At 48.2% G+C, this 14,326-nt stretch overlaps 1 protein-coding gene across 1 annotated transcript in view; it reads left to right on the top strand.

The window, feature by feature from the left end:
- The window catches only part of abca7 (ATP-binding cassette, sub-family A (ABC1), member 7), a gene marked incomplete at its 3' end in the record, with an annotated part of 264,520 nt that overhangs the window by 222,340 nt on the left and 27,854 nt on the right, over positions 1 to 14,326 (top strand). The window contains 6 exon segments of the mRNA XM_084318477.1: positions 908 to 1,052; positions 1,697 to 1,820; positions 2,859 to 2,988; positions 3,525 to 3,651; positions 5,917 to 5,979; positions 6,935 to 7,041. Of these exon segments, the coding sequence (XP_084174603.1) occupies positions 908 to 1,052; positions 1,697 to 1,820; positions 2,859 to 2,988; positions 3,525 to 3,651; positions 5,917 to 5,979; positions 6,935 to 7,041 (696 nt within the window).

Here is a 14,326-nt window from a genome sequence, read left to right as displayed (position 1 = left end):
TACAACCTCTGATAGTATACCTGATCTTCTCCAGTTTAATATGATACATGACCTCTCTCATCCAGTGGCCGTAGACAGGTGAAGCTGGGTCCTTCCATTTGAACAGTATCAGCCTTCTGGCCAAAAGTGAGCAGAAGGCCAACATTCTAGATTCCCACCATCTAAAGTGGATGTCCGCTGGGGCCACTCCGAATAATGCAATATATGGTGATGGCTCCACTTCCTTTCCAAATATCTTAGAGAAGGTGTCAAAGATGGTCTGCCAGTAGGTGTGCAACTTTGGGCACGTCCAGAACATGTGGAGCAGAGTGGCTGGAGCCTGTCTGCAGCGGTCGCATAGAGGGTCTATGTCGGGATATATCTTAGAGAGCCTGTCTTTAGACCAATGCAGTCGGTGTACAATTTTAAATTGGATAACCGCATGTTTAAGGCAAATGGAAGAGGAGAAAATCCCCTGTATTATCTTGTCCCATGTGACCTCTGTGATTGGTTCACCTAAGTCAGTCTCCCATCTGCCCCTGAGGAGATCTAAAGGTGTCGAGTTGCTTCTATTAAGTAGTTCATAAATTCTGCTTATAGCCTGTTTCTGGATCAGTTTACAGTTCAGGATTGAGTCTAAAAGAGAGGCAGGAGGACACAATGGGTAGCAGTCCGAGTTCGAAGTTACAAAGCTCCGGAGCTGCAAATATCTATAGAAGTGTGACCTAGGGATCTTGTATTTCTGTACTAGCTGTTCAAAGGAGGCAAAGTTGCTGTCTATATAGAGGTCAGACAGCGTAGTCACTCCACTCCCAATGGCTGAATTTAACAAAAATCACACATCATCTAAACAGGGATAAAAGCATATTTTCTCGGATCAAAAGCCGGTCAAAGGTCAGGTGTATCTGACCGCTGCTGACTGTTGCAGGTGGTCCATCACCCCTCTGATGTACCCCGCCTCCTTCCTGTTCACCGTGCCCAGCACTGCCTACGTGGTCCTGACCTCCATCAACCTCTTCATCGGGATCAACGGCAGCATCGCCACCTTCGTCCTGGAGCTGTTTGTGGACGAGGTTCTTATTATAATTAGTGCTGTCAGGCGATTAAACATTTTTATCTAATTAATTACAGGATTTGTAATTAATTTATCTAATTAATCGCAATTTAATCGCATAACCATTTTAGGCCTGATATTCTATTATTCTATAATCATATTTACAATTTACTCAAGCCTAGTAACAGACACAGTATTTCTGACACTCGGAATACATTCCCTGAGATCCATAGATGTCCCTAGAATCAGATACCAAGAACATGCAAATGGACCATATTAAAAAAAAGTCTGTAAATGTTTATTCTACGTTCTTATGGAATGAATGAGATTTAAAAAAAAAATGAAATAAAAAAATTATAATAATAAATTTTTTTAATACATTTTGAGTTAATTTTCATAACGCGATAATTTGCTGTGTAATTCATTTTGAGTTAATTTTCATAACGCGATAATTTGCTGTGTAATTAATTAATCTAATTAACGTGATAAACTGACAGCCCTAATTATAACCCATGTATCATTAACCCTAACCCTCACTGCTCTTTATCTTATTATAACCCATGTATCATTAACCCTGACCCTCTTTAGTCTTGTAACACAGGATAGATAGTAGATGTCAGGTCAGCATACTATATGTTGAACTCTGTGTTTTGTGCTTTCTAGCACCTGAATGAAGTGAACAGGATCCTGAAGAAGGTCTTCCTCATCTTCCCTCACTTCTGCCTGGGCAGAGGCCTCATCGACATGGCCAAGAACCAGGCCATGGCCGACGCCTTCCAGAGGCTGGGTACGGAGCGCGACAGGGGGACAAACACCCCCTTCTGTCCAGGGTAGAGATAGACAAACACCCCCTTCTGTCCAGGGTAGAGATAGACAAACACCCCCTTCTGTCCAGGGTAGAGATAGACAAACACCCCCTTCTGTCCAGGGTAGAGATGGACAAACACCCCCTTCTGTCCAGGGTAGAGATAGACATTGTGTGACTGTCTGTCTCGATGGTTGCACGTCAATGTGACCTTGATGCGCAAACAGAGATCCAAGACCTTCCTACTATCGTGCAAAGACACCCAAGACTCGTCCGAGACTGGTCTCAGTATTGTACTTTAGTAGAATAGCTCGACGATAGCCACAAGCAAGACACATCTCGACCACAAGTACGCAGGTCATCTCAAACTAAGATGAGTGTCGATGTGTGCGGCGGCCAGGTAGCGCAGCGGACTAAGCGTCTGTCTATCACCGCAGAGACGGTGGGATCGAATCCAGCTGCGGTACCTCCGGCTTGGTTGGCCGCCATACTGACACAATTGGCAGTGTTAGAGGGTGGGAAAGCCGGTGGGGTGGGTCCTGGTCATTGTAAACAGCGACTCCTACAGTTCGGTCGGGGCGCCTGCACAGCGAGGGAAGGATCTGGAGGGAGGTAGTGTGACCTTCCACACGTTACACTCCCCAGTGAGAGTCCGCGCTGCCAGGTGAAAAGAAGCGGTGGGCTGGGTACACATGTGTCGGAGGAAGCATGTGATAGTCTCCGCCCTCCCGGACCGACGGTAGGGGGGGTAGAGTGCGCAACGACCAGGAAGGGGATTGGGAATTGGCATAACAACTAACATTGGGAGGGGAGAAAAACGGAAAAAGGAGGGGGAAAAAGATAATACAAAAAAAAAGAGAGCGTCAATGTGATGCATCACCTGAGACGGTCATGTCTTCAGATCACTTGGTTTAAAACCTCTGTTCATCTGAAAGCTTCAAACAGACTTAAATGGAATCTTTGTCCATAGGATTGGGTTGTTTTGCAGCTGAGTGATGAGTCGGCCTGTTGTCTCCACAGGCACCAAGCAGACCCTGGACCCGCTGCAGTGGGACTTTGTGGGGAAGAACCTGTTCGCCATGGCTGTCGAAGGATTCGTCTTCTTCATCTTCACCATACTACTCCAGTACAAGTTCTTCCTGAGCTGCAAGTACGTTCCAAACTGCAAGAATGCCTTATTTTCGGTGCGGCTGGGTAGCGTAGAGGTCTAAGCGCTCGCCTACCACCGCAGAGACTCTGGGATCTAATCCAGCTGTCAGCGGTACCTCCGGCTCGGTCAGTCGTCCCTACGAACACAATGGTCAGTGTTGGCGGGTGGGAAGCCGGTGGGGTGTGAGTCCTGGTCGTTGGAAACAGCGACTCCTACTGGTTGGTCGGCGCCTGTTCAGCAGGGAAGGGATCTGGGGGAGATAGCGTGACCCTCCACACGCGTTACGTTCCCCCAGTGAAACTCCTCGCTGTCGGGTGAAAAGAAGCGGCTGGCGACGAGTGAACCTTGTTCTAAATCTTCCGATATTGCAGGATTTCAGCTGAAACACCCATTTAAACCCAAACTTGTATTGTAAGCTTACCCTTGAGAGTACTTAACAGTTGAGAGTTTTTAATGGGCGGTGACTAACTGATACAGGACCACACAGCCCATTGAGGACCGGTGCTCACTCTCCAGTCTTGTGTGTCTCCATCCAGACCGTGGTGGCCAGAGCCTGCGCTGCCTCCCCTGGGGCCCGAGGACGAGGATGTGGCCCGGGAGAGGGACCGGGTGACCTGTGGCAAGGCCCAGGCGGACATCCTCACCATGATGGACCTCAGCAAGGTACAGGGAGAGGGACAGGGTGACCTGTGGCAAGGCCCAGGCGGACATCCTCACCATGATGGACCTCAGCAAGGTACAGGGAGAGGGACAGGGTGACATGTGGCAAGGCCCAGGCGGACATCCTCACCATGATGGACCTCAGCAAGGTACAGGGAGAGGGACAGGGTGACCTGTGGCAAGGCCCAGGCGGACATCCTCACCATGATGGACCTCAGCAAGGTACAGGGAGAGGGACAGGGTGACCTGTGGCAAGGCCCAGGCGGACATCCTCACCATGATGGACCTCAGCAAGGTACAGGGAGAGGGACAGGGTGACATGTGGCAAGGCCCAGGCGGACATCCTCACCATGATGGACCTCAGCAAGGTACAGGGAGAGGGACAGGGTGACATGTGGCAAGGCCCAGGCGGACATCCTCACCATGATGGACCTCAGCAAGGTACAGGGAGAGGGACAGGGTGACCTGTGGCAAGGCCCAGGCGGACATCCTCACCATGATGGACCTCAGCAAGGTACAGGGAGAGGGACAGGGTGACCTGTGGCAAGGCCCAGGCGGACATCCTCACCATGATGGACCTCAGCAAGGTACAGGGAGAGGGACAGGGTGACCTGTGGCAAGGCCCAGGCGGACATCCTCACCATGATGGACCTCAGCAAGGTACAGGGAGAGGGACAGGGTGACATGTGGCAAGGCCCAGGCGGACATCCTCACCATGATGGACCTCAGCAAGGTACAGGGAGAGGGACAGGGTGACATGTGGCAAGGCCCAGGCGGACATCCTCACCATGATGGACCTCAGCAAGGTACAGCAACCAGGGTTCGCACAAGGTCCTTGAAGTGCTTAAAGTGCTTGATCTTTGACAAGAAAAAGTCAAGGCCTGGAATTCCTTGAAAACAGCCAATTTTTTTAACAAGGTGCTTTAAAAAGTCCTTGAAATTCAAATCAACCATTCGCATTGAACATTTTGTTCATCCATGATAAAAAAAATAATCTTAATTAAGAAATAATATAATCACCGGGAGACACTAGGATTCGCCTGTTCGAATCCAGCTCCCGGCGTTGCTATCAGCTTGGCTGGCCTCTCACACTGATACAATTGGCTGTATCAGAGGGTGGGAAAGCTGAAGGGTGGGTCCTGGGCGTTGTGGACAGCGACCCCTACAGTTCGGTCGGGGCGCCTGCTCAGCAAGGGTTGGAACTAAGGAGAGATAGTGTGGCCTCCCACACGCTACACTCTCCCCGGTGAGAACCTGCGCGGCCAGGTTGGCCTGCCCCAGGCTGCACATGCGTCGGAGGAAAGCATGTGACAGTCTCCGGTCTCCCGGACCAACAGTAGGGGAAAGTACGCAACAACCAGGAAGGGTGGGATGGGAGAAAATCGGGAAAAAGGAGGGGAAGAAAGATACAAAATTAAATAAAAATAAAAATAATAATATAATAATAATAATAATAATAATAATAATAATAATAATAATAATAATAATAATAATAATAATAATAATAATTTTTTATCTAACTAATTGTCGGAAATTGGTTTTAAGCCATAAATATTGGATCCGATTTATTTTCAATAAAAAGAAGCGGCATTTAAAAGTGAATTGTATCCTTTTAAATGCCCTTTTAAAATGCCCTTGAATTTCATTTTGCAATCTGTGGGAACCCTGAGCGACGCACACAAGCTTAATTAAACCCGCTGAGGATACTCAAGTCAGGCAACTCTGAAAGGCTACTAAATTAATTCATTATTGGTACAGTAGCTCCACCTACTGTCCTTCAGGAACATTGCAGCCAGCTTTATTTATTCCGGTCACATCCAAGAAGGGAATTCTCAGACTGACTCATTCAGCCGCTGCAAATGCTCCCAAATGAAAACGTCACATTATTTGTAACAGTAGTATTATTCTTATTATAATGTGCAACCAGAACTGATCACATTAAATACACACATCGTTTCTTTAATATGGTTATCCTTCGTTTTCATGTTCATTTATTCATATTGGAATAGGCTGCCCATCCGAAACACACACATAACAGTATGCATAAAGCGTTGGCCCGAGGCCAAGAGACCGAGGTTTCTGTTGTGAATGAGTTGATGTAACTTGGGGGCCTCTTGTGTTTTCACAGGTGATGTAACTTGGGGGCCTCTTGTGTTTTCACAGGTGATGTAACTTGGGGGCCTCTTGTGTTTTCACAGGTGATGTAACTTGGGGGCCTCTTGTGTTTTCACAGGTGATGTAACTTGGGGGCCTCTTGTGTTTTCACAGGTGTACAAGGCCGGCAGGAAGCCAGCGGTGGACCGGCTCTGCCTGGGGATTCCCAGAGGGGAGGTGAGAGATTTACAAACCTACCGCTCTGGAATCCTGTCTAGACGTACTGTATAGAACATAGAACATAGCGGTTGAGACCGTCAACTTAACATATATATTACTTTTTTTCACCCTTAAGGAAACTTATTTTTTTTAAACACAGCCGTTGTTGCTGCAGTTCTGTACGGAGAGGGAACGTGACGACTAGCCCCCCCTGCTGGACACATTCCATCATTCATTCTTCCCTTGAGACAATGATATTTCTTTTAGCTTTTAGAAAGGTGCAGAATAAAACTATTGCTTTTCCCCCAAAAATTATTATTGATTAATTGGTTGTGTGATAGTAAAAAGGGTTAACCTTCTGTCGTGTGGCAGTGAAAGGGTTAAAATATAGCGCTTTGAGATTTGCTCCACAACTATAAAACTGTTATTGGTGCACGTGTCTCAGTGTCCCCGTGTCTACGGTGTGTCTGTGTGGTTCTCCAGCTGCACAAAGGCAGAGCAAGAGGCTCTACAGAGGGTGGTGAAGGCGGCAGGCAGGATCGTCGGGACTCCTCTACCAAACATCACCTCCGTCTTCACCTCCCGCTGCCTCCACCGCTCCAAATGTATCATCAAGGACCAGTCTCACCCAGCAGCACATCACCTCTTTCAGCTCCTTCCCTCAGGGAGGAGATACCGGTCCATACATGCCAAGAGCTCAAGATTTATGAACAGCTTTTTCCCCCAAGCAGTTAGACTGTTAAACACTCATTGACTGTCCCCTCACGTGCACCATGCACCTTACCTGGACTTGATAACCACTATGTTACCGCTCATCATGCACTTTATTATTTAAAATATTCTGTTATATGTACAGTGTTATGTGTTTCATGTATGTATATATTGTACTACGGTCTGTGGGAGCTCCCCTGAAATTTCGTTGTAATGTGCAATGACAATTAAAAGTCTATTCTATTCTATTCTCTGTCTCCAGTGCTTCGGCCTGCTGGGGGTGAACGGGGCGGGCAAGACCACCACGTTCCGCATGCTGACCGGCGACACCGCCGTCACCTACGGACAGGCGTTCCTCAACCGCCACAGGTGAAGTGATTCAGCATTCTTCTAGCGTTTGACAACTTTGAGAACATATAGAAATGTAATATTCTTGTTCAGACGAACGTGTGACGTGTGATGACAGGAAATGACTGTTGTGTGGGTGATGTTTACATTTACATTTAGTCATTTCTCTGAACGCTTTTATCCAAAGCGACTCACAGGTTCTGTACGACAGGTCAGCAGGAAGGTTCTGTACGACAGGTCAGCAGGAAGGTTCTGTACAACAGGTCAGCAGGAAGGTTCTGTACGACAGGTCAGCAGGAAGGTTCTGTACGACAGGTCAGCAGGAAGGTTCTGTACAACAGGTCAGCAGGAAGGTTCTGTACAACAGGTCAGCAGGAAGGTTCTGTACGACAGGTCAGCAGGAAGGTTCTGTACAACAAGTCAGCAGGAAGGTTCTGTACAACAGGTCAGCAGGAAGGTTCTGTACAACAGGTCAGCAGGAAGGTTCTGTACGACAGGTCAGCAGGAAGGTTCTGTACGACAGGTCAGCAGGAAGGTTCTGTACAACAGGTCAGCAGGAAGGTTCTGTACGACAGGTCAGCAGGAAGGTTCTGTACGACAGGTCAGCAGGAAGGTTCTGTACGACAGGTCAGCAGGAAGGTTCTGTACGACAGGTCAGCAGGAAGGTTCTGTACCACAGGTCAGCAGGAAGGTTCTGTACAACAAGTCAGTGGGAAGGTTCTGTACGACAGGTCAGCAGGTCAGCAGGAAGGTTCTGTACAACAGGTCAGCAGGAAGGTTCTGTACAACAGGTCAGCAGGAAGGTTCTGTACAACAGGTCAGCAGGAAGGTTCTGTACAACAAGTCAGCAGGAAGGTTCTGTACGACAGGTCAGCAGGAAGGTTCTGTACGACAGGTCAGCAGGAAGGTTCTGTACAACAGGTCAGCAGGAAGGTTCTGTACAACAGGTCAGCAGGAAGGTTCTGTACGACAGGTCAGCAGGAAGGTTCTGTATAACAGGTCAGCAGGAAGGTTCTGTACAACAGGTCAGCAGGAAGGTTCTGTACAACAGGTCAGCAGGAAGGTTCTGTACGACAGGTCAGCAGGAAGGTTCTGTACGACAGGTCAGCAGGAAGGTTCTGTACGACAGGTCAGCAGGAAGGTTCTGTATGACAGGTCAGCAGGAAGGTTCTGTACGACAGGTCAGCAGGAAGGTTCTGTACGACAGGTCAGCAGGAAGGTTCTGTACGACAGGTCAGCAGGAAGGTTCTGTACGACAGGTCAGCAGGAAGGTTCTGTACGACAGGTCAGCAGGAAGGTTCTGTACGACAGGTCAGCAGGAAGGTTCTGTACAACAGGTCAGCAGGAAGGTTCTGTACAACAGGTCAGCAGGAAGGTTCTGTACAACAGGTCAGCAGGAAGGTTCTGTACGACAGGTCAGCAGGAAGGTTCTGTACGACAGGTCAGCAGGAAGGTTCTGTACAACAGGTCAGCAGGAAGGTTCTGTACGACAGGTCAGCAGGAAGGTTCTGTACAACAGGTCAGTAGGAAGGTTCTGTACGACAGGTCAGTGAGAAGGTTCTGTACGACAGGTCAGTAGGAAGGTTCTGTACAACAGGTCAGCAGGAAGGTTCTGTACAACAGGTCAGCAGGAATGTTCTGTACAACAGGTCAGCAGGAAGGTTCTGTACGACAGGTCAGCAGGAAGGTTCTGTACAACAAGTCAGTGGGAAGGTTCTGTACGACAGGTCAGCAGGTCAGCAGGAAGGTTCTGTATGACAGGTCAGCAGGAAGGTTCTGTATGACAGGTCAGCAGGAAGGTTCTGTACGACAGGTCAGCAGGAAGGTTCTGTACAACAAGTCAGTGGGAAGGTTCTGTACGACAGGTCAGCAGGTCAGCAGGAAGGTTCTGTACGACAGGTCAGCAGGAAGGTTCTGTACGACAGGTCAGCAGGAAGGTTCTGTACAACAAGTCAGTGGGAAGGTTCTGTACGACAGGTCAGCAGGTCAGCAGGAAGGTTCTGTATGACAGGTCAGCAGGAAGGTTCTGTACAACAGGTCAGCAGGAAGGTTCTGTACCACAGGTCAGCAGGAAGGTTCTGTACCACAGGTCAGCAGGAAGGTTCTGTACGACAGGTCAGCAGGAAGGTTCTGTACGACAGGTCAGCAGGAAGGTTCTGTACAACAAGTCAGCAGGAAGGTTCTGTACAACAGGTCAGCAGGAAGGTTCTGTACAACAGGTCAGCAGGAAGGTTCTGTACGACAGGTCAGCAGGAAGGTTCTGTACAACAGGTCAGCAGGAAGGTTCTGTACGACAGGTCAGCAGGAAGGTTCTGTACAACAAGTCAGCAGGAAGGTTCTGTACAACAAGTCAGCAGGAAGGTTCTGTACAACAAGTCAGCAGGAAGGTTCTGTACAACAAGTCAGTGGGAAGGTTCTGTACGACAGGTCAGCAGGAAGGTTCTGTACCACAGGTCAGCAGGAAGGTTCTGTACAACAGGTCAGCAGGAAGGTTCTGTACAACAAGTCAGCAGGAAGGTTCTGTACGACAGGTCAGCAGGAAGGTTCTGTACAACAGGTCAGCAGGAAGGTTCTGTACAACAGGTCAGCAGGAAGGTTCTGTACAACAAGTCAGCAGGAAGGTTCTGTACGACAGGTCAGCAGGAAGGTTCTGTACAACAGGTCAGCAGGAAGGTTCTGTACGACAGGTCAGCAGGAAGGTTCTGTACGACAGGTCAGTAGGAAGGTTCTGTACGACAGGTCAGCAGGAAGGTTCTGTACAACAGGTCAGCAGGAAGGTTCTGTACAACAGGTCAGCAGGAAGGTTCTGTACGACAGGTCAGCAGGAAGGTTCTGTACAACAGGTCAGCAGGAAGGTTCTGTACGACAGGTCAGCAGGAAGGTTCTGTACGACAGGTCAGCAGGAAGGTTCTGTACGACAGGTCAGCAGGAAGGTTCTGTACGACAGGTCAGCAGGAAGGTTCTGTACGACAGGTCAGCAGGAAGGTTCTGTACAACAAGTCAGTGGGAAGGTTCTGTACGACAGGTCAGCAGGTCAGCAGGAAGGTTCTGTACGACAGGTCAGCAGGAAGGTTCTGTACAACAGGTCAGCAGGAAGGTTCTGTACAACAGGTCAGCAGGAAGGTTCTGTACCACAGGTCAGCAGGAAGGTTCTGTACAACAGGTCAGCAGGAAGGTTCTGTACGACAGGTCAGCAGGAAGGTTCTGTACGACAGGTCAGCAGGAAGGTTCTGTACAACAGGTCAGCAGGAAGGTTCTGTACGACAGGTCAGCAGGAAGGTTCTGTACAACAGGTCAGCAGGAAGGTTCTGTACAACAGGTCAGCAGGAAGGTTCTGTACCACAGGTCAGCAGGAAGGTTCTGTACAACAGGTCAGCAGGAAGGTTCTGTACCACAGGTCAGCAGGAAGGTTCTGTACGACAGGTCAGCAGGAAGGTTCTGTACAACAAGTCAGCAGGAAGGTTCTGTACGACAGGTCAGTAGGAAGGTTCTGTACAACAGGTCAGCAGGAAGGTTCTGTACAACAGGTCAGCAGGAAGGTTCTGTACAACAGGTCAGCAGGAAGGTTCTGTACAACAAGTCAGCAGGAAGGTTCTGTACGACAGGTCAGCAGGAAGGTTCTGTACGACAGGTCAGCAGGAAGGTTCTGTACGACAGGTCAGCAGGAAGGTTCTGTACAACAAGTCAGCAGGAAGGTTCTGTACAACAGGTCAGCAGGAAGGTTCTGTACAACAGGTCAGCAGGAAGGTTCTGTACGACAGGTCAGCAGGAAGGTTCTGTATGACAGGTCAGCAGGAAGGTTCTGTATGACAGGTCAGCAGGAAGGTTCTGTACGACAGGTCAGCAGGAAGGTTCTGTACGACAGGTCAGCAGGAAGGTTCTGTACAACAGGTCAGCAGGAAGGTTCTGTACGACAGGTCAGCAGGAAGGTTCTGTACGACAGGTCAGCAGGAAGGTTCTGTACAACAAGTCAGTGGGAAGGTTCTGTACGACAGGTCAGCAGGAAGGTTCTGTACGACAAGTCAGCAGGAAGGTTCTGTACAACAAGTCAGCAGGAAGGTTCTGTACAACAGGTCAGCAGGAAGGTTCTGTACAACAAGTCAGTGGGAAGGTTCTGTACGACAGGTCAGCAGGAAGGTTCTGTACGACAAGTCAGTGGGAAGGTTCTGTACGACAGGTCAGCAGGTCAGCAGGAAGGTTCTGTATGACAGGTCAGCAGGAAGGTTCTGTACGACAGGTCAGCAGGAAGGTTCTGTACAACAAGTCAGCAGGAAGGTTCTGTACAACAGGTCAGCAGGAAGGTTCTGTACAACAGGTCAGCAGGAAGGTTCTGTACAACAGGTCAGCAGGAAGGTTCTGTACAACAGGTCAGCAGTAAGGTTCTGTACAACAGGTCAGCAGGAAGGTTCTGTACAACAAGTCAGTGGGAAGGTTCTGTACGACAGGTCAGCAGGTCAGCAGGAAGGTTCTGTACGACAGGTCAGCAGGAAGGTTCTGTACGACAGGTCAGTGGGAAGGTTCTGTACGACAGGTCAGCAGGTCAGCAGGAAGGTTCTGTATGACAGGTCAGCAGGAAGGTTCTGTACGACAGGTCAGCAGGAAGGTTCTGTATGACAGGTCAGCAGGAAGGTTCTGTACGACAGGTCAGCAGGAAGGTTCTGTACAACAAGTCAGTGGGAAGGTTCTGTACGACAGGTCAGCAGGTCAGCAGGAAGGTTCTGTACAACAGGTCAGCAGGAAGGTTCTGTACGACAGGTCAGCAGGAAGGTTCTGTACCACAGGTCAGCAGGAAGGTTCTGTACAACAGGTCAGCAGGAAGGTTCTGTACAACAGGTCAGCAGGAAGGTTCTGTACGACAGGTCAGCAGGAAGGTTCTGTACGACAGGTCAGCAGGAAGGTTCTGTACGACAGGTCAGCAGGAAGGTTCTGTACGACAGGTCAGCAGGAAGGTTCTGTACGACAGGTCAGCAGGAAGGTTCTGTACGACAGGTCAGCAGGAAGGTTCTGTACAACAAGTCAGTGGGAAGGTTCTGTACGACAGGTCAGCAGGTCAGCAGGAAGGTTCTGTATGACAGGTCAGCAGGAAGGTTCTGTACAACAGGTCAGCAGGAAGGTTCTGTACAACAGGTCAGCAGGAAGGTTCTGTACAACAAGTCAGCAGGAAGGTTCTGTACGACAGGTCAGCAGGAAGGTTCTGTACAACAGGTCAGCAGGAATGTTCTGTACAACAGGTCAGTAGGAAGGTTCTGTACGACAGGTCAGCAGGAAGGTTCTGTACAACAGGTCAGCAGGAAGGTTCTGTATGACAGGTCAGCAGGAAGGTTCTGTACAACAGGTCAGCAGGAAGGTTCTGTACGAGGTCAGCAGGAAGGTTCTGTACAACAGGTCAGCAGGAAGGTTCTGTACGACAGGTCAGCAGGAAGGTTCTGTACAACAGGTCAGCAGGAAGGTTCTGTACGACAGGTCAGCAGGAAGGTTCTGTACAACAGGTCAGCAGGAAGGTTCTGTACGACAGGTCAGCAGGAAGGTTCTGTACCACAGGTCAGCAGGAAGGTTCTGTACAACAGGTCAGCAGGAAGGTTCTGTACAACAGGTCAGCAGGAAGGTTCTGTACAACAGGTCAGCAGGAAGGTTCTGTACGACAGGTCAGCAGGAAGGTTCTGTACAACAGGTCAGCAGGAAGGTTCTGTACAACAGGTCAGCAGGAAGGTTCTGTACAACAAGTCAGCAGGAAGGTTCTGTACAACAGGTCAGCAGGAAGGTTCTGTACAACAAGTCAGCAGGAAGGTTCTGTACAACAGGTCAGCAGGAAGGTTCTGTACAACAGGTCAGCAGGAATGTTCTGTACGACAGGTCAGCAGGAAGGTTCTGTACAACAAGTCAGCAGGAAGGTTCTGTACAACAAGTCAGCAGGAAGGTTCTGTACAACAGGTCAGCAGGAAGGTTCTGTACAACAGGTCAGCAGGAAGGTTCTGTACAACAGGTCAGCAGGAAGGTTCTGTACGACAGGTCAGCAGGAAGGTTCTGTACGACAGGTCAGCAGGAAGGTTCTGTACGACAGGTCAGCAGGAAGGTTCTGTACGACAGGTCAGCAGGAAGGTTCTGTACGACAGGTCAGCAGGAAGGTTCTGTACGACAGGTCAGCATAGTAGGTAGTAATGTAGGCGAGGTAGATTTGCATTTATAGCGTATAACATGATGGACACTAGGGCTGTACCCAATGTAATTTTTTTTACATTCGAAGCTTCTATTGAAGTTTTCGAATGAAGCTTCGAATGTCTGTCGTCATATTTTCTCACGTAATCATCATAAAACATTTTTAAAGATTTAATTTGAATAAAGTGATTAATCTGATTAAATTAGTCTTTTTTTTTTATTAAATCAACTTTCTTTAATGAATATAACTTTCAGTTTGGTCAACATAAATAATCCAATAAGGGCACGGTTGGTACGAAAGTGATGGTGACGTCTTGATGGAGCGCAGAGCGCCAAGCGGATGCAGATACATCATTTATGATAAATGTTTTATTAAAAATGTTATGACGAGTCATGTACTATAATAGTATAATATTAGTGTAGCCTAATCTTTATCTGCAACTGTGAAGAAAACCCCCATTGGTTTAAACAGAATGAATAGACAGATAAAAAAGAAAAGATCTAATTCTAATGTTGATTTAGAATTCGAACGTTAACGTAATGAAGGAAGCTTCAAAGCGTGGAACTGTTCGGTACGGCCCTCTAGTGGAACTGTTCGGTACAGCCCTCTAGTGGAACTGTTCGGTACGGCCCTCTAGTGGAACTGTTCGGTACAGCCCTCTAGTGGAACTGTTCGGTACGGCCCTCTAGTGCAGGGGTTCCCAAACTTTTCAGGCCGGGGCCCAGAAAATAAGGCGTCGGAGAGCCGCGGCCCAATGCACATCGTCTGGCTTTTTTTTTTTTTTTTTTGCCAGGCGACCAATTTTTTAAGCCAAATATCACTTCAATCCTATTAAGTTAGTTCAAGTTAGTTATTCATTTATATGTGCTATTTATGAGAGGGCTAACTTGTTGCAAAATAATAATGATAATAATAATAGCCTCATTAAAATACCATTGTTGCTTCGGTTGTTTTCAGCGTTTTATGTGCATAATCTTTTATTTAGTTTGAAATGTTCGTTGAAATAAGTAGATTTTTCGTTTTTGTTTATTTATTAAGTTAATATAAAACCATATAGTCACATTTTAGAATACAATAGAATAGAATTTTTGAATACAACTAGAAACACTGTCCTGGCCTGCTTCTAAGTTCAGTGGCCTGACAAAAAAA

Source organism: Notolepis coatsorum (genome assembly GCF_963971535.1).
Source record: "Notolepis coatsorum genome assembly, chromosome: 7".
NCBI classification, from domain to species: domain Eukaryota; kingdom Metazoa; phylum Chordata; class Actinopteri; order Aulopiformes; family Paralepididae; genus Notolepis; species Notolepis coatsorum.
This window is presented reverse-complemented; position numbering and strand designations above follow the sequence as displayed.